The sequence below is a fragment of the Psammomys obesus genome, unplaced genomic scaffold (assembly GCF_907164565.1).
Source record: "Psammomys obesus unplaced genomic scaffold, mPsaObe1.curated_primary_1811, whole genome shotgun sequence".
Taxonomy (NCBI): Eukaryota; Metazoa; Chordata; class Mammalia; order Rodentia; family Muridae; genus Psammomys; species Psammomys obesus.
Window position 1 is genome coordinate 4,537,422 of NW_026596085.1, and position 24,875 is coordinate 4,562,296.

At 37.9% G+C, this 24,875-nt stretch overlaps 1 protein-coding gene across 3 annotated transcripts in view; it reads left to right on the top strand.

Annotated features, from left to right (window-relative positions):
* Scaf11 (SR-related CTD associated factor 11) overlaps positions 1–24,634 on the top strand; it is a 50,070-nt gene extending 25,436 nt beyond the window's left edge. Inside the window, exons 4-15 of one of the 3 annotated variants that reach the window (XM_055626955.1) lie at positions 2,122–2,199; positions 5,579–5,679; positions 6,220–6,284; positions 11,408–11,466; positions 11,588–11,694; positions 12,910–13,011; positions 14,667–14,773; positions 15,877–18,513; positions 19,420–19,760; positions 20,669–20,887; positions 21,229–21,348; positions 21,558–24,634. In XM_055626955.1, coding sequence (XP_055482930.1) covers positions 2,122–2,199; positions 5,579–5,679; positions 6,220–6,284; positions 11,408–11,466; positions 11,588–11,694; positions 12,910–13,011; positions 14,667–14,773; positions 15,877–18,513; positions 19,420–19,760; positions 20,669–20,887; positions 21,229–21,348; positions 21,558–21,704 — 4,083 coding nt within the window. In that variant the 3' untranslated portion in view covers positions 21,705–24,634. Of the gene's footprint in view, positions 1–2,121; positions 2,200–5,578; positions 5,680–6,219; positions 6,285–11,407; positions 11,467–11,587; positions 11,695–12,909; positions 13,012–14,666; positions 14,774–15,876; positions 18,514–19,419; positions 19,761–20,668; positions 20,888–21,228; positions 21,349–21,557 lie in introns of those variants that run through there. The other 2 variants (XM_055626956.1, XM_055626957.1) reach the window with 2 other exon arrangements.
* The last annotated feature ends 241 nt before the right edge of the window (positions 24,635–24,875 follow it).

Genomic DNA, 24,875 nt, shown 5'->3' on the forward strand with positions numbered 1-24,875 from the left:
CCTAAGAATTGTTAACAGTTAATTACTGTTAAAAAACTTAAAGTTCTTGTTTCTGTTTTCACGAATTAGGTACTTGAAGAACAAAGAATCTATGTAACAATGGCCATTTGAGTTTAGACAAAGAAAATATGAAAGACAGTAAATACAGAGCTTCTAAGCATCTTAAAAACAAATTTTCATTTGTTAACTGTTTAAATTTTCAGAATTACCTTTAAAATGTAAATAAAAATATTTGAAAACTTTGGAAAAATGGAAAGTACTGGACAGATTGTGATTTAGAAATTTTCAATATGAATGTAAAAATATAAGCTGAGAAATTTTATACTTCATGCTAACAAGCATTTGCATTCTTAAGATATCCAGTTCATTAAATTAAAATTGCTATTTGTAGTGCATTTTTAGTAAGATACAGAATACTTTGTTGCTACTTTTTTTTTGTTTGTTTGTTTTTGTTTTGTTTTTTTTTTTTTTTTTTTTTTTTTGAGAGACAGGGTTTTTCTGTATAGCCTTAGCTGTCCTAGACTCACTTTGCAGACCAGGCTATCCTCAAATTCACAGAGATCTGCCTGCCTTTGCCTCCTGAGTTCTAGGATTATGTGTGTGCCCCCACACCCGGCCCTTTGTCGCTACTTTTAAAGTACATTTTTGGTAGCAAATTAACTTGACCCTAACCCCTGAGAATGTGGAAGTACCTGAAGGTACATCTTGTCAGGCTGTGCTCTCTCTTGTTAGGGAGGCACAACACTGCACTGTTAGAGCCTGCTTTCTGACAACAGAAATTCACATTTTACTCTAGAGGTAGAAAGGAACTCAGTTTATATTTTAGCTGCTTTTTAATAACTCCATGAGTTTTATAGAAGTTACATGATTAGGGGCCACAAAGTACTTTGTTCTAAGTGTACTCATGTAAGTTCATCTACATATGGACAAAAATTACATTTTTTTCCAGCAAGAAACAATGTGAAAGCGAATCACCTAAATTCCCAAATTTCTTTGATCTTTTATACAATTGTTTTTTAAGTTGCTAGGATTATTTTATACTTGTGTAACTATACGTATTAATAATGTCACCATTAGATGGTATAGTTTTTTCTCCTGTACTAATACAAAACAGCCCATCTTAAATTACTTTAATAATGTAAATTCATTTTCCTACATCACCTAATAATAATAGAAAATTATAGTTGATATGTACAAATTTTTTTGAAAGCACAGGAATTATATCAAAGTTAGGTTGATTTCTAATAATAAAATAATTAAAAGACAAATTACTGTACAAAATAAAGAACACTCATAGTTTAATTTGAAAAAGATAGTAACCTAATTAAAAAAATAGGCAAAGAGTGTGGATAGATTAAAAAGGAACTTTTGACTATGCTGTTAAAAATAAAATATGCTTAACCTTATGTGTCTTTTAAAGAAAATGAAAACTAAAGCTAGTCTTAACACCATCTGTTATGAAAAGTTACTGTCCACCAATGTATGATCATTAATTTAGAAGAAAAAATAAAATGCAATTCAGCCTATGAATTGTAATATTAAAAAGATAGTGTATGTTGAGTAGCTGTAAAGTATGTAAGCACTTACCTCTGGAGCGTTTATTTAGGCCCGAGGAGACTGGGCCAGTGCGTCATTCTTCCATATTTTAAACATTTTCATTGCTAGCACAACTGTTTAGTCAAAATAATTTGGAAATAATGTTAAATCATAGAATATTAAAATATGTAAATGGTTTGCTCAAGGCATTCTTTTTTATAGCTGACTTAGAATTACACAAGCTTCTCATTAACAGCCAGCTGCACATGACAGAGCAGTCGCTTTGAAGTTGAGCCTTGATTTTACAATAGTCTTCATTGGAGTAGCACATCCTAACTGGGTTGTAGTACTGGGTACTTTACTTCTCATGTTCCCTATCAGTTAACATCTGAACGAATGAAGCAAATTTAAGGTGGTTGGTGCTTTGTGATGTGGCTCAGTCTGAGATTATGTCTTTTCCTTCATTTTGAAATTAGAAAAATAGTTTCTGTGATAGTGGAAAAATATAACTGTATCTAGTATAAGTTAATTGTGACCTCTTCCAAAGACACAATTGTAAATGCATAATTTCTAATTATTTCTCAGATACTGGCTTTGTGTCCAATTGACCGGAAACCTTTTCAGGCAGTGTTTGAACTCAGTGCATTTGGAGGGTGTGCTGAGGTAAGCCCGAGATTTCATTTTGAGTTTAGGAGCTTCATAATGTTAACTTCAGCTGTTTTGTGTTGATAGATTGTTAGCTAATATCTTTTAAAAAAATTATTCACCTTTTGGTTTAATGTGTGTTATCATTTGTTTTCAATGCCATTAACTAAAATACTGGACCTTTTCCCTTTGCCTTCTAGAGAAGGCACGCCACAGTGGTCACCTACTGATATTGTACAGATGTGGTAGATTTGAGGCTTTAAAAGAAGTCTTATATTTAATTGTAGAATACTTACATTTCCAGAATATCACCAACATGGTTGTTTCGTGTAGCACTTGTTTTTAAACTTCTACTTTATTTGAGGAGTTCGGGCCTCTGCCTCCCTTCCACAAACCTACAATCCTAGGTAGGAGAAAGAGAAGGTTAGTGGGGAGAAGGGCCACAGACCTCTTTACTTCTCCTGGTTTTTTAGGGTCGAAGGGTCTTTGGGGGAATACACCAATCTCAGTCAACAGCAAATGCAGCTTGCAGTCTCTTCCAAGAGCCTGAGCCTTGAAGCATTTTTCTCCGTCTTTCTACTCCAATTGCCACTCTGTCATCTCTGGTCTCCATGCACCACACATGGAAGGCCGCTACCAGTTGTCAAAGGCCACGTTCCATGGGAGACAATTAACATCTATGGACAAACTAGCCCAACTAAAAACCCACACTTAGGATTAAAATAAAAACATATTTATATAACATAACTGAGTTTACAAAGAAACCAAAACTTCCAATTTCTTGTATTTCAAAATATCTTTTAGTTGCATAGCATTTTGATGTAAGTAACTTTTATTCACCTGAAGTAATTGTCGTCTTGGAAGCTTATTTGCCTCCGTCTGCTAACCTAGGCCTAGTCCTGGTTCTCTGTATAGTCTAATCATACCTAGAATGGTTTCAGCCTCTGAGACTTACTGCTGAATAAGCTCATCCTTTCTAGCTCTTTCTGAACTCTGGTTGTCTGGTTCACCTCAGCTGTTGTGGTTCAAACTACTCTTCAAGATGACAGATTCAATCTGGCTTCTCTCTTGGCCTCTGACTGAATTGCTCTGCTTGCCCTCATACTAACTCTGGCAATCTGTTGTAATCTTTTGGCTTCTCATTCTCTGGCTCATTCTGTTTTCACCTGTGTTTAACTTTCTCTTCAACCTCTCTCTATAAAATTCTCCTGCTAAAAAACTGCCTGTGAATTCCACAAACTGAACTGCCATGACTCAGCTCTACTGCACTGCCTCTCAACTCAGTGACTGAACTGAACTGCCTGAACTCAGAGAGTTACTTGCCTCTGTCTCCTGAGTGCTGGGATTAAAGGCATGTACCAAACCTGGACCTAAGCTTCTTTACCTGAAACTTCCTCTGTATTAGGCTGGTTTTAAACTTAGTGATCTGCTTGCCTCTGTCTCCTGGGAGTAAAGATATTTTTGTATTCCAGCCAGAGTAGCCATGTCACTGGATTAAAATTTCACTATGTTTTGAATACATTTTTTTGTCAAAAATATTTTAATTGGAGTATTGGATTCAAAGATAAACTTCCATAAAACTTAAGCTCTAGATAGATATCTAAAAAAAAAAAAAAAAAACTTTTATTATGAAAAACTTAATTTAGAAGTTAGATAAATAAAATTAAACATAAATTGATATCTTTGTTCTTAAGTGGCATTGGTGTTATTTAGTATGAGTCGTATATTAAAAATTTTTTAGTTATTCAGATTAAAATATAATTGGATCATTTTACCCTTTCAATCCTCTACCTCCTCCCAGGTATTCCTCTTACCTTGCTGGCTCTCAACTTCATAGCCTCTCACTTCTTTTTTATTAATTGATGTTTCGTGTGTGTGTGTGTGTGTGTGTGTGTGTGTGTGTGTATGTGTGTATGTGTGTATGTATGTATCCCTAAACATATAAATAAATACAGTCTACTCAGTTCATATGCTGTTACTTGTATGTATATTATTTCAGGGCTTACCCCTTGGGTGAATGTTCCCTGGGGAACACCGTCCCTTAGGTGGCTGTAGTTACTAGGGGTGAAGGCCTACGAGATGTCCCATTTCCATGTTAGCATGTTTATTGCGCCATCCTTTTCGAGGTCTTGTTTAGGCGGCCATGTTGGTAGGTTTAGCTTCTCTGACATTTTTAGGAAACTCAGTCTCACAGCACACATCCTATTCTTTTGGCTCTTACAAATGATTAATATTTTTATTGTTGATTGTTTTGGCTTGTTTAAAGGAAGAAAATAGCCTGGCATGTGGCACACTCCTTTAATCCCAGCATTCTCAGGAAGCAGGGGCAGACCGATCTCTGAGTTTGGGGCCAGCCTGGTCTACAAAGCAAGTCTAGCACAGCCAGGACTCTTACACAGAGAAACCCTAACACAGAAAACAAAACAACAACAAAAAAGAAAATACATAGAAACATTCCTGAGTTCATAAGAAAAAGAGAAAAAGAGGACAGGACAATAGTGAGTAAGATGTATGAGAAACCCACTAAATACATGAAAATAATTGACAGGTAGCTTAAGAGAAACCACAGACAATACATACATATGTATGTATGTAACACCTCTAAGGGAGGAACTGACTGCAGTCAATGACAGCTTGGTTCCTGGAGGGAAGGGTAGAGAAAAACAACCATTTCAACAATAGTTCTTAGTGTATGCATTTTTACCTTGTTTTTATTTGTGAGTCTTGATATAAAGTACAAACTATTGAAATGCAAATTAAAAATGAAGAAGAAAGGTTGGGGAGCTTCTTCAGTCAGTAAAGTGTTTGTCGTAGAAGCATGAGTACTTGAGTTTCATTCCAAATTTAAAAAGTTGGAAGGGGTAGCGTGTTCTTGTGATCCCTGGCTGGCCAGCAGTGTAGCTTTCTTAGTGACTAGTTCAAGGCCTATGAACTGAGACCTGACCTTGCAAACAGAAATGTGCCTGAGGAAAACCACGTGAGGTCTTCCTCTGCCTCCACTAGCATTCTCACACGTGGGCATGAACATATACAAAGAGCAAAATGGTCTGCTCATTTCTTTATCACCTATGAAAATTACCATATGTCAGAACAGATACTTGGGTGTTAATATAATAAAGTGATTCTCTGGAAAACAAAACTATTTTCCAACCATCTTTATAAAATTATGTCTCTGAAGATACTGGTCTGCTGCCTAGGCTGGTCTTTAATTCTTGATTTGTCTTCTTGAATCTCCCTACAGCTGGGATTAATGGTGTGTACCATAGTGTCAGACTATGACCACACTTTTCAGTATGACAGTTTTGTTTTTAATTTTGTAATGACAAGGGAGAATTGAAACACTGTTTGCAACGTTCGTATACTTCTCTAATAGGTAGTTCTGCTTTTTTTTTTATAGATTCAAGTAAAAAGACAGTTGAGACAAATAAAAGACAACAAAAATGAAAGTTCTTTTAAGAAACAACTCTTTTTTCATGAAAGTTCCAAAAACGACAAAAGGTTAGTGATGAACTTTACAAGTGGGATTCAGTAGGACCATAAATGAGTGAGTAAAAAAGGAACGTGGGCATCTTCATATAGATGTATAGTATATTAGGGTGGGATTTATCCCTGTTCCTGTTATCCCCCTCCCTCCTGCTGAGTGGAGGGTTGCGGCAGCAGGGCTCCGGTTAACATCATTAGATGGGAGAGTGTTAAGTGAATGCCAGGTGCCACTCATGCATGCTTTTTTGCTAGATGTTTTCAGCCGCTTCTTTAAAAAAGTAATAACCTCTCATTCTACATGGCTCAGTAGCCAGTCATAAACTCGGTAAGATTATTGTTTTAATAATAACATAATAGAACTCACTATATATTAAGGTACAGCTTAGCCTATGACTGTTTGATCTGAGTGTATGAGAATATTCAACCACATAGTGACTTTTAGTATTATTAATAAAATTTGTGCCTAGTACATTTCATTGTGGTGTGCAGAAAATTAAAAATAGTGAACAAAATTTTAGTTTTTTAATCCTTTTAAACTTTTATTCGTATTTACAGAAAAAGAAACACCATAAGAGAAGATCTATTGTGCGAAAAATTTCATAACTTGAAGGTGTTGTATAGTAAGTGACTCTGCTTTTGTGTTTTTTTGTTTGTGTTGTAACTTCATATTGTGCCAAATTTCTTAGTAACTTTTTAATTTTGAAATAGTTGATAATGGAACTTCTTAGATCTCTCCACAATATACCATGTGCTCTACATTATTTTGCTTTCATGGAGGTCATATTTGTTCTGTTCTTTTGTTGCTGTTGTTGTTGTTTGTTTGTTTAGCTTGGAGGGAGAAGGACAGAAAGGAAGCATGTGTTGAGAGAAAGAACATTTCTTGATGACCTGGTGTTTAGTAGCCTGTCTTGTAGTCGTCGTCCAAGAATCTAGGGGAGGTGGTAAAGTGCCTGTGGGTCTCAGACATTGGGGTCTGGAGTATTTGCATGGATTGTCTGAGTATCACCTCAGAGATGTTTTACCTGTATTTTGTCTCTTGAGGTGAACTTTGATTTGTTTTCATCATTTACAGTCTATAAGAAAAGTCTCACGCATCTCCCTGTTTTGGGGGTCGGTGGGTGTATGTATATGGCACATACAGATCAGGTATGTCTGATTGTGAATGCGTATGTATAGAGGTGTGTGTTAGCATGTGTGTCAGAGTAACTTTTTAAAATAAATGTGTAAATAAAAGCTTCCCAAGTTGTTGACTCAGTAATAGAAGGAAAATAAGAATTTAACACTTGAATTGATAGTATTAAATAATCAAGTGACAGTCTTGATTATTTCTTTTTTTGATACTGAGAGGATCTGAGAGGATTATGCTAATACACATTAAGGCTTTGTACTAATTAAAATGTGCCAGTACATGAGTGTTTCGTGGAGGCTGGAGTTGATGTTAGGTCTCTTCTTTAATCGCTCTCAACTGTAGTTTTTGAGACATAGTCTTTCAGTAAGCCTGCAGCTTGATCATCAGTTCAATTAGACTGGCTGGCCAGTAGTCCCTTAGGAGCCTCCTCCGCTCTGGATTGCAGGCATCTACTGCATGGTCACTTTCTGTGTGGCCTCTAGGGATCCAAATGTCCCCATGCACAGCAGACACTTTCCCATCCTAGCCAGTTCCCCAGCTCCTTTCAGGCATTTAAGTACATACTGTCTTTTAATTATGAGTTCACTATTTGGAATCTGTCAGACTTTGAATGCCTGCTTAGCACTGAGCTCAGTCTTTATTATCGTAGTTTATATTGTACCAAAGGATGCTTTTTTGCACTCTCCCCAAAATGCTTGGGATTTGAACCCATGAAAATTTTGTAGGCTGGGAGAGAACTTTATCACTGAGCTATATCCTAAGACCACAGATGGATGCTTCCATAAAAAGCCTTTGGGATTAGTGTTTACCATAGCAGGTTGAACACCTGTTTATGCACACTGGTAACTAAGAAAAGAAGAAGCCAGAAGCTTGAAAGTGATTTTTCTAAGAGGGATTGGCAAAGTATCTTAGTAGAAACTTCAGCCTTTCATAGGGAGAGAGAAGTCAACAATTGAGAGTCAGTTACAGGTTTGGAGGCTTTTGTTACATTTAAAGACAGATAGGGAGGCTGGAGAGACTGGCTCAGCTGTTAAGAGCGCCAGCTGCTCTTCCAGAGAACCTGGGTTCTACTTCCCGCACCCACATGGCAGCTCACAGCTGTCTGTGATACCGGTTCCAAAGAATCTTGACACCCTTCACATTAAGGCACATAAAATAAAACTAAATAAATTATTTAAACAAAAAAGACAGATGAGCTGTAGTAACAAGAAACAGGTTTTAGTTTTTGTTTTTTGGGGATGGGTTGTGTGTGGGGGTGTGGCTCTGGTTAGCCTGGAGCTCACTCTGTACAATCTGCATGATGAATAGTACCTTTAAAAACTGTTAAAGAAGCAAGGCATAGTTGCATACACCTGATACCAACACTTGGGAAACAGGCAACTAGGTCTCTTGAGTTCCAGACCAGAGAGTTCAGGAAAGCTAGGACTGCCTAGTGAGACCGACTTAAAAAACAACAACAAAAATCCTCTTTTCTTGGGCCCAGCAGTAGTGGTGCATGTGTTTTATTCCCAGCACTTGGGAGGCTGAGACGGCAGATCTCTGAATTTGAGTTCAGCTTGCTCTGCAAAGTGAGTTCCAGGACAGCCAGGGTTACATTGGGAAACTGTCTCGAAAAAAAAGCCAAACAAATAAATAAAATCACAAAAAAATTAAAAAGGTTAGGGGTGAGAGTATCCATAATAATGGAGTTATATCTTGGAAATTCTGAGAAAAATAATTAGTAATCTAGGAAATTTTGCTGTGATCTGTCAAGGATAGTAATAAAAATACATAGCAAATATGTTAGGTCTTATACATTAATTTCTACACATCTACATTTTTTGGAGGATATGTGTACTTCATTAGGAGAAAGGAAAGTATCACATCCTAAGTCAGCTCCTGGTGTGCCTGTTAATTGTTTGGTTTGTCCTGCAGTGTCAAGTGTTGACATATCAGGTAGGGTAACGGGAAGGTAACAAAGGGATGGGTGGGAGCGGCATGAGTAATAAAGGTGTGTGACTTACATGATTAAAAAGGCACAAAGAAACCAAGACACAGATGTTGTTTAGAAGTAGAAAGGTAAAGCTGAGGTGCGTCATAGCTATAATCCCAGGACTCGGAGACCAAAGCAGGAGAATTGCTATAAATTCTATGCTCTAATGGGGTATATTTTATGTTCAGGGTCAGCTTGGGATATAGAGTTGATATCTTTTCTCAAAACAAGATAAAATAATGAAATAAACATTGCATAAGACATGATACGATTTGATAAATGTTTTTGATGAGCAGAAATTGAGTAGATGGTGCTGTCTTCTTAAAATTTGTATATTATTTTAGAAAGATTAGTGGATATGTGAAAATACTTCTACGAAATCACCATTTAGAAATTTTTTTAGATTTGTTTTTATTTTATGTGTATTTATGTTTTATTTTGTTTTGTTTTGAAGCTCAGCCTTGGTTCCCCTGGACCTGGAGTTTTGGGTGATTGTGAGTTGCTATGTGAGTGCTGAGAACCAAACCTGAGCCCTCTGCAAGAACAACTAGTGCCCTTAACCACTGAGCCCTCTCTCCAGCCCCAGTTTAGAGAAATTAACCAGTGTTGAGTCCTTTAATGAGAGTGTCATTGGAAGTCTCAATACTTAGTATTGGTAGAAAAGGAACAGTTTTTTTCCACAGAGCAGTTTGTCTGACAGCTTTCCAAGGGAGGCTTCCAAGAGAACAGCATTATGTAAACTATACATATTCATTAAGTAGTGAATGCATCAAAACCAGTTAGCACCTTTACGGTTAGGGCATGCAGTGTAACTACACTATAGCAATTCTATATCTGGTTGAACAAAAATGGTTATTTGCAAGCTGCAGCTGAATGTCCAGTTAGCATTTTTACTGTTAGCTTTTTAAAAAATAAAAAAATCATTGTTTCAGCTGAATGGTGGTGGCACTCTGAAGGCAGAGGCAGACAGATTTCTAAGCTGGGGGCCAGCCTGGCCTACAGAGCGAGTTCCAGGACAGGCTAGTCAGGGCTATGCAGAAATATCCTGTCTTGAAAAACAATATGTTTATCTTTTATTTATACATCAAGTTGCATAATAGTAAGTTGATAAATCTTAGCCAGCTCTATTGACCCCTATATCCTTATTACATCTGTTATACCAGCAGTGTGTGTAGCATGTTGATGGCAATGGGAAAGGAAATGGTTGTACTGTTCAGTAGGAAACACGCTTTATCCAACAGTATTAGCAGAGGAAAACTGAGGAATGGTCTTGAGCAGGAAAGAGGTCTCCTACTTTGTCTCTCTGTGCTTTTGTTTGTGTTTGTTTTTTTGGTGATGGGATGATCATTAAACCTTTTGGGAAACAAGCAAACCTTAGATTACAGTTACAATGTAGATATTTTAGAACATCTACCTCCACAGTTTATGATGAGCCATAAACACATTGATATGTCTCATGGCCTGGGGAGATGCCTCAGTGGGTCAGAGTACTTGCTGTGCAAACATGAAAACCTGAGTTTATGTCCTAGCACCCATGTAAGATCCTGGCAGTGTAGCTTGTCTTCCTTGCTGTGTGGGGTGGAGATAGGCAGGTCCTGGGAAGTCAGTGGCCAAACAGCCTAGCTGAAATGGTGAACTTCAAATTGAGTGAGAGAGCATGATTCAGGGAGGTAAGGCAGAGATGGAGGAAGAACCTGACACCCTCCAGAGTCTCCGCGTCACTGTGCACTCGTTCACACACAGGTCATGCGGCTTCATGGCAAACAGAAACTAAGCACACTAAGCTATCAAAATGGTCATAGAATGTGTCTTTTTAGGGGAATTCATCTTTTGTAAAGGGCTGAAGAGGTGGGTTAGCAGTTAAGATTGTGTACTGTTGTACTGTTGTTGCAGAGAACCCAGGTCTGGTTCCCACCATCCAGCTTACACATGCCCGTAACTCCAGCGTTGGGGCACCAGCCCTCGTGTACATCCCAGTCACATAGACCCACTCATGTATTCAAGCAGTTTATATATTTAAAAATCATAAAAGAAATCTTTAAGTAAAAGAAATACATGCTTTACATTAAATTACGCAGAAATAATTTCCATAGGAGGCAAAAAAGAGAGAGCAGTAACAACATGGCAGTAGCATTGCTGCAGCAGAAGCAATACCAGTCAGCACTAAGGTTTGAGGAAGAATGGGTACTTGGCTCTGAAAGGTTAGAGGCTGACCGTGACATGGCTAACCAGGCCAAAGACCCCACTTTCTCTTGGGCAGCTCGTAACTATCTTAAGTAATAGCTGTATAAAAAACCCTAAATATGTTAATTGCACTTTAAGCTTAATGGCTTATATGTAACATTTTTTACAAGTTAAACATTTAGTTAAGGTGATAGAAAGTGTTGATTAGAATTATACCCATAATGCTGTGAGCAGAACAGTTCTGTTTATTGTAACCTTATATGTTTGTTTTGCTTTCGCCTGTGGTCTAAAATGATATGCAATTAGCAATTTGGAAGTTTTTAATGCAAATATTATTAGAGAAGCAACACTCTGTGATACTTTGACATTCTTTATCAGTGTCAAAGGTGTACAGACTTCTGAAATAAAATTGGAGGCAAGTAACCAGGCTCTGTTTTGTTTGTTTGCTTGTTTTATAGGAAACTTTTCAAACAATAGAATGGGTGGAAAGAAAAATGCCACAGTAAAGACAAATAAGGTTTGTTAAAGTAAAGATACACATTTTTCTTAGATAATAACATTTATAGTTACTTAGTGATTTGCTGCTTAAGGTGAATACAAATACTTTTTCTGTTTTCATTAACCTTTCATATTTTTAGGTTCAAAGAACAAATCAGTGTACAGATCCGTGTATCAGAAATGACATGTCTGGTGTGTTTTCATGTGGCAGCAACAGCGGGGGACCTCAAACCTATAGAGCTTCCTGGTTAGTGCTTTCTGCCCTCAGCTGATGGTCTTCATATATCGTGTGTATATTTGTTGTTTGTTCCTGTTTCTCGAGAGAGGGTTTCTCTGTGTAGCCTTCCTGGAACTCACTCTATAGGCCAGGTTGTCCTCGAACTCATAGACATCCACCTGCCTCTGTCTCCTGAGTGCTGAAATTACAGGAGTGCACCACCATAGTCCAGCCTATACATCATGTTTTAGTTGTTACTAACTTTTGGTAGAAACTTAAACTGGGTTCAATAAAAGTGATGGAACTCATTTTGTTATTGTTCCTTTTGGAAAAAAAAAAAACTAGTTCCAACAGAGAGATAATTTGTTATTTTTTGTGAGTTATTTTTTATTTTACAATGTTTGTTGTCTGTGCTAGTAGTAAATTGCTGAGTAAAATTTTTATTTTATTCAGGGGAAATAAGGTATTTGTGAAATCATATGAGTAGTACCTATTAAAGCAGACCTGTTTTAGAGCTGATTCTGTCATCTTTGAATACATAGTGATTGACAGGAAGTTGTTGGGTATATATTTAAATATATATGTGTGTGATTAAATATATATGTGTGTGATTTAAATATTGAGGTTTTAAAGTCATACAGACTTAATTGAACCAACAAAGTAGAACAGAATTGTGATATTTTAGGGCTTGGCAGAGTACTCAAGAAACAGTTATATCTGAATACTTTTTTGAAAAGCTGAGCTAAATCTATTTTTGTTAAGATAAGCAAACCCATTCCTATTGTCTTCTTTTGTGCTAATGCAGAACATGATTGACCCAAGTAAGAATTTCTCTCAGCAGTAGGAGTTAGTGTGTGAATAGAAAGTTGTCTCAGTCAAGTGCCCACTCTGCCCTGGCATCCATGTCTCTTTGTCAGCCCTAGTCAGAATTAGCACATGATGGAGCAGGTCTGTAATTCAGCAGTTCAGCAGGTCAGTTTGGGCCATATAGTTAGTGTGACTCTCACAAGGCCAACAACATCCTGCCAGTTAATACAGAATTCCAAGCATTCTTTGTAGTATGTATTTAAATACAGTTTTGTTGTGTAAAAAAAGAATTCTACTTATTGTAGGAATAAGATTATTTTGAACTTGTTGTCTATGATACTGGATGTGGAAACTATTGCCATTCTTGCCATAATTCAGTTTTTACTCTACACTTGCTATTTCTGGAATTCTAATGAAAGTTTACATTTATTTTTTTAGTACAGAATCTATAGAAGTCAGTGAAATCAGTGCATTGATTAGGCAGAAACGACAGGAACTGGAGTTGTCCTGGTTTCCTAATACATTACCTGGAATTGGAAGGTAAAAAATTGTTCACTAAAATTTATATGTTAATACAAACACAAAATATCATCAAATTCTTAAGTATAGGTTCTTCTATACTTCTTAAAGAGACAATGTATAAATTAAACTTTGGTGTTACAGATGCCTAATGAAGATTAACTATGAGCTATGTGCTAAAGCAGTATTTCTGTATTTTTGTTTTCAAACATATTCTTCTAAGTAAAGATTTGGTCAAATGCTTGCTCTGCCATGGACTTCAGGACTTCTATAATCTGGTCCTTCTTTAGTAGTCCCAAAGCTGGTACAGTGCCAAGTACAGATGGCTGACCTAAGCTCCTTGCCTATACTGAACAGGGGTTCCTGGAGCTTTGTGTCCATTCTCTACAATGTAGGTTTTATTTGTCACTGTGATGGATGTGTGTGCAGTACCTTCATGCATATGACGGAATATAAATTGAAGTAAAATTCTGACATCTACATACTTCTAGCTCAAACCAGTTTTTTCCTCAAGTGTTTTCCTGTAGAATCTAACCTGATACTGATTAAAATTGTCTTTTGTTAGGAGACTTAAATTTATTTAGAAAATGCTTGAGAAGTGGATTGGGCTTGAATGAAGAAAATCTGGAGACTTTACTTGGTCCACACCATTACTGAGAACTGAAAAGTTTAAGGACTTTAAAGTGTAAATGTAGTATAAAGATTCCTTCATTAGTTAACCTGAGGGAGGGGAGAAGGGTTCAGAAGAGCGAGAGGAAGCTTACTGAGAAGATGAGAATATTCTCTCTGTCTCCTTCTTCCTTTCTTCCTTTTGTTCCTTCCCTTCCTCTACACACACACACACACACACACACATTTTCCCACATATACACATATTGGTTAAAAGTTATCACATTGTATATTTAATGTATACTCAAAAGGAACTTATATTTTATATAAGCTTTACCTTAGAGTTGTTATTTTTTAATAGTAGTAGAAGAGAAAAAAAAGTTTCAATCTTTTTTTTTTTTTTTTCTTTTTGAGACAGGGTCTCTCTGTATATCCCTGGCTGTCCTCAAACTTGCCTGCTTCCCAAGTGCTGGGATGAAAGGTGTGTGCCACCACTACCTGGCCAAAATCTTTTTTTTAAAGACGAAATTATTTTGTCTTTTGAAGATGTATTATTATGTCTAAGTGTGTGTGTCCATGTATGAGTATGCACACATCTGTGTGGGTGCATTTTGAGGCTCGAGGAGGGCATCTCTCTCCTGGAGCTGGAGTTCGAGGTAGTCGTGTGCCACAAGCATGAATTCTGGGAACTGAGCTAGAGTCCTGAAAGAGCAGCAAGTGCTCTTAACCATTAAGCCATCGGTCTGCTCACCCCCCAACATTCTGTATACAGTATTCCATTATTGAAAAGAGAAATGTCTGTATTCTAGATTACTCATCTTGTTTGCTTTTATATTAACATAAAATATGCCTTTTAAAGAATTTTTTTTTGTTTTGTTTGCAAACAATTTCTAGCCGTATTTGGGTCATGAATAACCTTGAGCATATATGTTTAGTTACTGGGCCAAAAAAGCATAAGAACTATATGTTAATATTGCTAATCTAATTTGGAGAATATAGTACCTTTTAATTCCTAGCTCAATTGTTTTAGACCACATAACTGAAGAAGTCTTTGTTTAAACTTTCAGAGTTGGTTTTGTACCCTGGAGTGTTGAAACAACAGTCCTTCCTCTGATCTCCTCTGTGTTGCCAACGACTATTTTTCCAGCAAGTACTATGTCATTAGAAAATTTTGGTAAAGTTTGTGGATTTATTTTTTGTTATAAAAATAATTATTAGCTCCATTTTTACCTACATAAACATGTGAGTGTTTATTTAGAATAGCTGTAAGTTAGAGGGATTCTTGGATATTTCTGTAAATATTTGGCCAGTGTCTGACTTTAAAATTATTACAACTATAGTTTATGTGCACAATGGATTATCATGCAGCCATTTTAAAGGAGGGAATCACATCTGTTGTAATGGATGAATCTGGAGGGCATTATGCTGAGTGACATAATCCTGGCACAAAATGACAGTAAACATAATTATACGCTTATGAAATTGAGGTTACCGTGTAGTTATCTTGAAGTAGAGTGAGCTGGTGTTTAAAGAGTTGAATAAGAAATAAGGGCAACGGATCTAGTGTATAAATGGTGATTCTAGTTATTTAATAGTATCATCTTGGAAAATGCTATTGTGTGAAATGTCCACACTATATACACAGAGATAACTGTGGAATGGTGTGTAGTTAATTAGATAAATTTTATCATTTCATATATGTTCTTTAAAATATCATGTTGTACATGGAAAATATATATAGCTTCACAAAAGTTTTTAATTTTCTAACTAGAAAATCTGTTCTACATTTGTAAGACTTAGAGAAACCGATCAGAAGTTTTTTGTTTAGGGTTCATAGTTCTTTAGAAATAATATCTGTGAGTTCATTATAACAGGTAGTCTTTGCACGCACTCATGGGGAACATTTTGTGTTTCCCTCGCCTAGAGAGTTAGAGTTCATAAAGAGTTTGTACCTAAGGTAACAACTCTGGCTGTACTTTATTTTAGCAGCATTAAAATGCTGATGACCAGCTGGGTGTGATGTGCCATGTGCCTGGAATCCTAGTACTTGGGAGGTTGGAGGTTGGGTCCATGAGTTCAAGGCCATCCTTGATTATATAAAAGAGTTTGAAGACTAATCTGGCATACAAAATATTATCTCAATCTCTTGTCCCCCAAATAATGATGAAACCACCTATTGTTCATTTATTAGAGATATACTTAATAATGTAATTCACAATATATCAAATTATATTTTGAAATACATTTTTTAAAAAACTTATTTTTCAACATTGTCAGGTCCTTCTCATAAGGGATGTGCATTAGCACATACCCAAGGAGGAGGAGAAAAAAAGCAGACTTCTGGCACATCAAATACCAGAGGATCAAGACGAAAACCTACAACAACTGCTCCTACAAGGAGGTCCACACGAAACACAAAAGCTGAGACAGTCACCCAGCCCCCGAAGACCCCAGTGTCAAATAATTCTGAGTGTGATGCCCCAGGGAATAGTAATTCCTCTGTCAGTATTTCCCCTCCAGCTGAATCAGAAAAGCAAACAAGACAGGCTCCAAAAAGGAAGTCTGTAAGGAGAGGAAGAAAACTACCTTTATTGAAGAAGAAAGTTCGGAAATGTGTGCCTGCTGAGAAAACAACATCAAGTGATTCTGTAGAGGAAGAAATGGCAGACTGCGACCCACCCACGTTGGAGAAAGAACAACAGCCCGGTGCAGCTTGTTCTGTTCAAACACACGGAGAAAATCATTTGGCTAATTGCTTGGAAAGTTGCAGTGAGCAAACAGAAGAAAGTGAACAAACGAAGAATCATGACGTAGAGGAACAAGTAGAATTTTTAAATTTTGAATCTTGCACTCAGGAGCCTCCTGTACTTGTTGGAGAGGATACAGGGATAGAGGCTGAGGAGTCATGTGCAGCCCATGATAGTCCTACAGATACTGCTGTAAATGGAAGTAATTCATTAGAAAATCAAGAGCAGGTGCCTGGAAGTTCAGAGCCAGTGGAACAGGCACTTGTGTGTACAGACAGCCCTCCTGATGACTTTCTCTCGTGTTCACATTCTGACATTGATGGGCACCAACCAGTGTCCAGTCCCTTGGGTGAAACACCTGAAAATACAGAGTCAGTGGTTAATGATGAGAAAATAGAGGAGAGTCTCACAGTAGAAAGTACTGACTTGAAAGAGTCTGCAGTAAACATAGAAGCATTTGTAGAGAGCCCCAAAATGGAATCTTCTGAGGGTGAAATTACACACACACTGGACGGACACTGTGTTGCCAGCTCAGACACTGAGTTGCCTGAGCATGTTCAAACCGAAAATACAGAAATAATTCCAACATGTGACACTTTAGAAAATGAAAGTTCTGGTGCTATTCAAGATTGTGAAGACAATTTATTAAAACATAATCTTGACAACACCCAATTGGACAAAGCCTCAGAAGAAATGACAGGACCTCTGCTTGAACATCCCAAACCTGTAGAGTTAGCAAACACACAGACTGAACAGAGTGAGAAACATTTTAGTGAAGATAATAATGAAACAATACCCATGGAGTGTGATTCCTTTTGCAGTGACCAGAATGAGTCTGAAATGGAATCATCTGCAAATACTGACTCTAAACAACTAAGTGAAAATTCTGTGACTCACAGTTCTGACAACAAGCCATCTACTGATCCTGCATTTGCAAAGGTTGAAACTGTAGCTCAACCAGCCGAAAGCCTGGTAGATAAAGCCACAAAGCCCCGTACTCGAAGATCTAGATTCCATTCTCCATCTACAACTTGGTCTCCCAACAAAGACGCTGCACAAGAAAAGAGGCGGGCTCAGTCTCCTTCGCCAAAAAGAGAGACTGCAATAGAAAATAAGAATTCTCACTCACCATCACCCAAGAGAGAGTCTGTCAGAGGACGGAGAAAATCTCGTTCTCTCTCACCAAAAAAAGATGTGGCAAGAGAAAGGAGGCAGTCTCGGTCTCCAAAGAGAGAGAATGCTAGGGAAGCCAAAAGGTCTGAGTCACGATCCCCAAGAAGAGACACTTCTAGAGAGAACCAGAGATCTCAGTCCAGAGTGAAAGATTCTTCCTCAAGAGAAAAATCTAGGTCCCGCAGCCGAGAAAGAGAAGGCGATAGAGATGGGCAGAGGAGAGATCGAGATCGAGAGAGGAGAGCCAGAAGATGGTCCCGGTCCAGATCTCGCTCCCGATCCCCATCAAGATTGAGAACCAAAAGTAAGAGTTCGTCATTTGGTAGAAATGAAAGAGATAATTACCCTCCTCGGTGGAAGGAAAGATGGACAAATGATGGTTGGAGATGTCCGCGAGGAAATGACCGGTACCGAAGGAATGACTCAGAGAAACAGAACGAAAATACAAGAAAAGAAAAAAATGACATCTCTGCAGATACTAATGATCCAAATTCTACAGATAAGCATAGAAATGACTGTCCTACTTGGGTAACAGAAAAAATAAACTCTGGGCCAGATCCAAGGACCAGAAATCCAGAAAAATTAAAAGATTCTCATTGGGAAGAAACTAGAAATGAAAATTCAGGGAATTCTTGGACTAAAAACTTTGGCCCAGGCTGGATGTCCAGCCGTGGTCGAGGAAGCCGTGGGAAAGGTGCTTACAGAGGTAACTTTGCCTATGGTGACCAGAGCGAGAACAGGTGGCAAAGCCGCACACCACTCTCAGGAAGTGACTCCTTCAAGCCTGTGGAGCAACAGCCCTCTAAGCGGAAAAGTGAGCAAGAGCCATCATTTGGCACAGCCGCGGACAGGTCAGGGTGGACATCTGCATCCAGTTGGGCTGTAAGAAAGACTCTGCCAGCAGATGTGCAAAACTATTATTCTCGGCGCGGGCGGAATTCTTCAGGTCCACAGTCTGGGTGGATGAGACAAGAGGAGGAAACACCTGAACAGGGTAACATTTTTTGCTTGTTCTTAATATTTCACTTGAAGGAAAAGACTGTGAGTGTAACAGCTTGAATTGAAATGATCTTTAATTCAATAGTTATGTCACTTTTAATTAAAGACAGGCTTTCGCTGTGTAACATTGGCTGGCCTGAAAGTGACTCTCAGAGACTAGGCTGGTCTTAACAGAGGTCCACTCACCTCTGCTTCCTGAGTTCTGGAATAAAGCCATGCACCACTATACCTGGCTATATCAGTATTTCTTTAGCACCAATTTTACCAAAGGCTTACATATGCTATGTGGCGTTTGCTGCACTAGAGTATGGAATGTTACACATAATTTAACTTGTATTTCATTTTTTTCCAAAGAATAAAAAGCTGTTCAATACTCAATTGGAATAACTTCTGTAATTTATGTGATCTTTTAAAACTAATTGTTTGAATTAGTATTCTTAATTTTCTTTTTTTATTTATTTTAAAGACAGCATCTCTCGATGTAGCCCTGCCTGGAATTTGCTAAGTAGAAAAGAGTGCCCTCCAAACTCAGAGAGTCCACTTGAGTGCTGGGACTAAAAACTGTAGTGAGCCAGGCATGGTGATGCCTTTGCTGGGAGGCAGAGGCCAGCCTGGTCTACAAAGCGAGTCCAGGATAGCCAAGGTTACACTGTCTTGAAAAAACAAAAACTGTGAGCTACCACTCGTAGCTTTCTTTGCTAATTTTGATGTACGTTATGTGAACTTACGTTAGGAATTTTGAGCATTTTCTTTTGTTAGAAATCGATTGCATATTATTTAGAAATGACAACATTAAGTAGCTTTTGGCTTTGTTGTTCTGAGCCCATTGCTGTTTGCTTCTGTGTTTATAGTAAGTGTAACATTTTTTTTTTTTTTAACAAAGCCTTTTTTCTTTTGACAGACTCTAACTTAAAGGACCAAGCAAACCAAGTAGATGGTTCTCAGCTACCTGTAAATATGATGCAGCCACACATGGGTGTAATTCAGCCACCAGTGAATGCCCAGCATCAGCCTATGGGGATGTTCCCTTACCCAGTGGGCGTTCACGCCCCCTTGATGAATATGCAGCGGAACCCATTCACCATGCACCCTCCACTGCCCCTGCATCTCCACACAGGAGTGCCTCTCATGCAGGTAGCTGCCCCTGCCAGTATACCTCAGGGACCGCCACCACCACCCCCTCCCCCGCCATCCCAGCAGGTCAGCTACGTCGCCTCACAACCAGATGGGAAACAAGTGCAGGTATGTTCTTAGCTTGAGTTCAACAGTTTTTGTAAACATTCAGCAGAGTAGGGGCAGATGTTTAAGAAAGGGCTTTCTGGTGCTTCAAAACAGTGATGTTTGGTTAATTATTCATCATAATCCCTTTTCATTATTCTAATGAATAATGAAATATTCTAATCCATCCCATTCCCATCCCAGAGAAGAAGATACATTATAAAGTGCAAGCTACATGCTTGCCATTATTTATATCTCAACATATTTCTTCTTAATGTTGTTTGGCTTGGTCAAATTAGTGAATTCAAGTCAGAATCAAGTTTGAGTTTGCTTTTAAGTAATTCCCTAAAATTTTAAAGGCTTTTGGGAGCAAGGTGGTTGGGAACTAGTAAATACTTGTGCCAACGCTTACTGTCTTGCTTGGGTAAACCTTGGATGAAGATGTTATCCATTACCATCTGCTTTATTTTCATTTTGAGTTTACTGCAGTAAGAAGAGATGAATCCCTGTGGGAGACAGAAAATGCAGATACTTTGCAAACGCTGTGGTGCTTATAGCTTTGCCTAGACTGTCTTTCTATTATTATGTGTTTGTGTGTGGAGACCCACGTGGGCATGTGGATGTCGAGGATAACTTTAGGAGCTGAGTCTCTCCTGTCATGTGGGTTTCAGTGATTCAACTTAGGTCCTCAGGCGTGTGCAACAAGCACTTTTACTCACTGGGTCATCTTGCCATCTCCACTTACATAATTTAAAGCCTGTGTTTAAGAATGTAGTCACTTTCCTTCAACTGGAGCTTTAGGTATGCATTTCCTAAAATAAGCACTTTTCCAAAGAATAAGGTAGAATGAATCACTGTGTGTTTTAATGTCATACCTGATACATGATGTAAATACTCCTTCTTAATTGACAAATGTTAACTCTTCAAAACAGGGCCTTCCCAGTGCTTCTCATGTAAGTAATAACATGACTGCACAAGTCTTGCCTGCTCCATCAGCAGCCCCAGGAAACCCGGGATCAGTTCAGGGACCAAGTTCTGGTAATGCCTCGTCATCCAGTCACACCCAAGCCTCTAATGCTGCTGTCAGATTGGCAGAAAGCAAAGTAAGTGTCACAGTGGAAGCCAGCGCAGATAGCTCGAAGACAGACAAGGCAAGTTCAAGGTTGAGAGCAACCTGCATAGTTCTGTGTGTAATAAAGATGAGCAAATAATAACAGCTTTGCTTTTATGAGAGATGGAGGGCATTTACTATTGTGAGTTTGAAGTTCAGACGTTATCTGAAGGAATTTGTCTAGATGGTGTTGTTTCTTGGTGAGTTGCTGCTAATATTGCATGATCATTTTTAGAAATGTTTGTGTTATTAAATATAATTTTTGTTTATGCATTTGAAAAGTTCTTTACAGTGTCAAAGCACAGTTCAACTTCATAATTCTAGAAAGTTTTTGAGGATATAAGACTGGCAGATAATAACCACACATTTTCGTCTTGTCAGAAATTGCAAATTCAGGAGAAAGCTGCACAGGAGGTGAAACTGGCTATTAAGCCATTTTACCAAAATAAAGACATCACCAAGGAAGAATACAAAGAGATTGTGCGGAAGGCTGTGGACAAAGTAAGTGTAGCTCCAGCATGGAGAGTTTAACCACTGCTGCTATAACAAAGAACGCCTGTTAGTCTGCTCCTCTACCTCTGAGTGGGTCATACGAGGTGTGCACATGAGAACAAGCTGCTCTTTCGGGTTTTCATTTGGCATTCATTCATTCATCGGCCTATCATTTGGCATTGAGCATGAAAAACATTTTTTCCCCCTCTTTCTTTTAGGTTTGTCATAGTAAGAGTGGAGAAGTAAATTCTACTAAAGTGGCAAATCTGGTTAAAGCCTATGTAGACAAGTACAAGTATTCACGGAAGGGGAGCCAGAAGAAAGCCCCGGAAGAACCTGTGTCTACCGAAAAAAACATAGGCTGACTCAGGAGCGCGCTGTAAAAGACACTGTCAAGAAATCTGCAAAGTGCAATTCAACGTGTACCCTTACTGAAAAATACACAACTGTGATTGAAGTCTGGTTTTGATAAAATTATTTTTTTTATTGTAGGATATAATGTTTTGTTCTAAATATAGCTGTGCACTGCAACTTCTATATCTAACCCCCACTCCCAATAAAACAAATTCAAGGGAAAATCAAGGGTGTAATGGAATGTGCATTTTTATCAGAAATGTGTTCTAATGTGGATACTGAAAGATGTATAGCTTTTTAAGAGAACAGGAGTGCATAAATCAGAAACTTCTTATAAGTGCTGGTTTTGGAAGACATATCTATATCTATGTATAATACATTTGCTCTGTCTGTCTGACAAAGTATCTTTATGACCTTCCCCCTTCTGACTGTAGAAGTTTAAGCAATGTATTGCCATTAAATATTTCTGATATTAATAGAATATGGCAAGTGCAGGTCCCTAACGTATATTTTGAAGCACATTGCTTAGATAGAAAGCAAGTTGTCGTGAGTACGAATTAGCTTCAAACCTGCAGGTGCTCCTCACCTGTTGTATCACAGATAAAGGTCACACTGTGTGTGTTGCTTTTGTGCTCTTCTCTCCCAGTCTAGGAAAAAAAAAATAGGAGTTTGATTTGCTACATCACAACTTTGCCAGTTCAAAGCGTTGTTGAATTTAGAAGACCAATTTCGGAAAAGGCTAGCTTTTCAAAAACTATATTCTTTCATTATACTGTCTATTTGTCCATGAAGGTAAATTATTTGTGCCAATTGGAGATTTGCTAGTAAGTGGTGACCTACCTTTTTTGGAGACTAAGATTCAATACAAGACCTGATTTCCCGGCTTCAGGTTGTTGCTCATCTGTGGTAGTGTCATAGTGAAATACTCATACTTCAGAAGTTGCCTAATGGTTTACAGTAAAGAAAGTGTTAATTTGGTGATTGGTAGCCAAGCTGCAGAATCTAGGTATTATAATGTGTCTGACAGAAGCAGAGAAAAACTAAGTAATGATATTTTTGCTTAGGTTATCAGGGACTAGAGGGTTATTTTGTTTTGTTTTTGTTTTTTGTTTTTTTTTTTTAAGCACTGAGATACATAAATGTTTATGAAAGGTAAATTCAGAGTGCTTATGGCCCTTATATTCTTTGGCATCTAGAAAGGAAAATTCTTTATGATAAGCTGATTCCAGTTAATTACAATTTTCAGTACCCATGATATAGCTGAAAAGGCGATCCAATAAAATGGCAATGGGTTAGGATGAACACACGCTCAGTGAGGCCGACCCATTCACTAACTTAGCAAGAGCAGAGCTCTGTGGGAGCTAGTGTTTCTAGATACAGGCAGCCTGCTTCTCAGTTCTCAGTTCTGCATCTAGCTTTGACAGGCAGAGTAATTTTGAGATTTTTTTTTTTAACCTCATAGTGATTGCACTACATAGGTGATCAGCTTCATTAGGTTATGATTACAGTCCTAAAATATTTTCGAACGGTTTTTATTTTCATTTCTACATTTCTGGGCATTTATGATGCAGTGTCTTACAGAAATTTTTAGTTAAAGTTTGTGTTTAGGTTAATCATGTCAGACGTTTGGAAGAGAATTTCAGATACCAGTGGCACACCTTGTTCCTTTCAGTCCAGGACCCATGAACAGTGGGCTAAACTGGTCCTGCTTTTAGCTTGTATGGCGGAGACACATCCGTGCTCATCAGTAATGCAGCGCGTGCCGTCCTGGTATTGTTTCCACTGACTCCTGGGGAGCACAGGACATTTTAAAATTTGTTTTAGACCATTTGTCTCTTTCAAAACAAGTTTAGAAGAAAAAGGTGATGAGTGAGGTGCTAAGGTCTCATGTCTTTGGATGAACTGCACTATTCTTGAAAGTAAACATCGTGTGCTCCGTATCTGGTAGGGTACTGGTTAGAGAGAGCGTGTCAGAATAGTTAATAAACATTAATTATTCTCATGTATTCTAGTATTAGGATATATTCTAACTGGATTAGAATATACACTTTTAAAGAATGAGTTAGAAAATGCATGCTTTGTGTTAAGAAATAGCATTGCTTTTACATTCTGGCTTTTTCATCAAAAGTCCACATAAGTCTTTGCATGTGTAAGTTTATGGAGTTGTAGGTTCCTCTTGATCGTGACTTGGTATTGATTCGACCTTTGGAACCGTGGGCCCTTTACCCTGCTAGTCACGTTGATTGGTATTCCAAGCTGTAGAAATGCCCAGTAGTAGTTACTCATTATTTTAACATTCCAGAGGTTTTGTAGTTGTTTGTTGCTGGTAGCAACCACCACATCTTCTCCATTACCTGCCTTTAAGTGCCATGCTGTGTCCTGCCGACCGTTCCACCCAAAGACATGTGGCCTCAGAAGCATAGTGGTTACCTTGAGTTTGAGACGTTGAAGTATGAGTTGCAGTGCTGTCTGCTGAAACAACACTCTGAAAGAATCAGATTGTGGTCTGTAATATATCCTAATAAATTTTTTTGCTAAACAAATTAGTGTCTTTAAATTTTTATTAAGTTTTTTTGGGAAATGATGTCTTTTATATCATTTAAACCATTTCCAAATGTGTTGAATTATTTCTTGGGTTTTTACCAAAGTAATGAGCGTCATGATTACATTAATATCCAGGCAATAAGACAAGGTCAGAGTTAGCTATACGCATATATTTTAATAGTAGTTTTCATAATTATGTAATCACTGTAGGAAATTTAAAACATTTAATAATTACTAAAGATGGAAGAGACTGGGAAGCAAAGGAAAAAAAATCACCTGTAATTTTACCAAAGTTAACTTTTAAGGCTGGCTACAATGCACATTGCTATGTTATAACCTATTCTTTACAATTAATGTACTGAGAAATTCCATTTTAATAAAAATTAATTTCACAGCATGACTTTTGGTGACTGCATAGTATTCTGTTGCACAGATGTACTTTGAAAACAGTCCCTTATTGTTGGATTTGTGTGTGTGTGTGGTGTTTGCTGGTTTGTTTGAGACAAGGTCTCGATATGCAGCCCTGGCTACCCTAACCCTACTTACATAGCTCAGGCTGGCGCAAACTCACAGAGACCCTGCCTTGCCTCTAGAGTTCTGGGAGTAAAGGTGTGTACAACCATCTAAGGTGGTTTTGA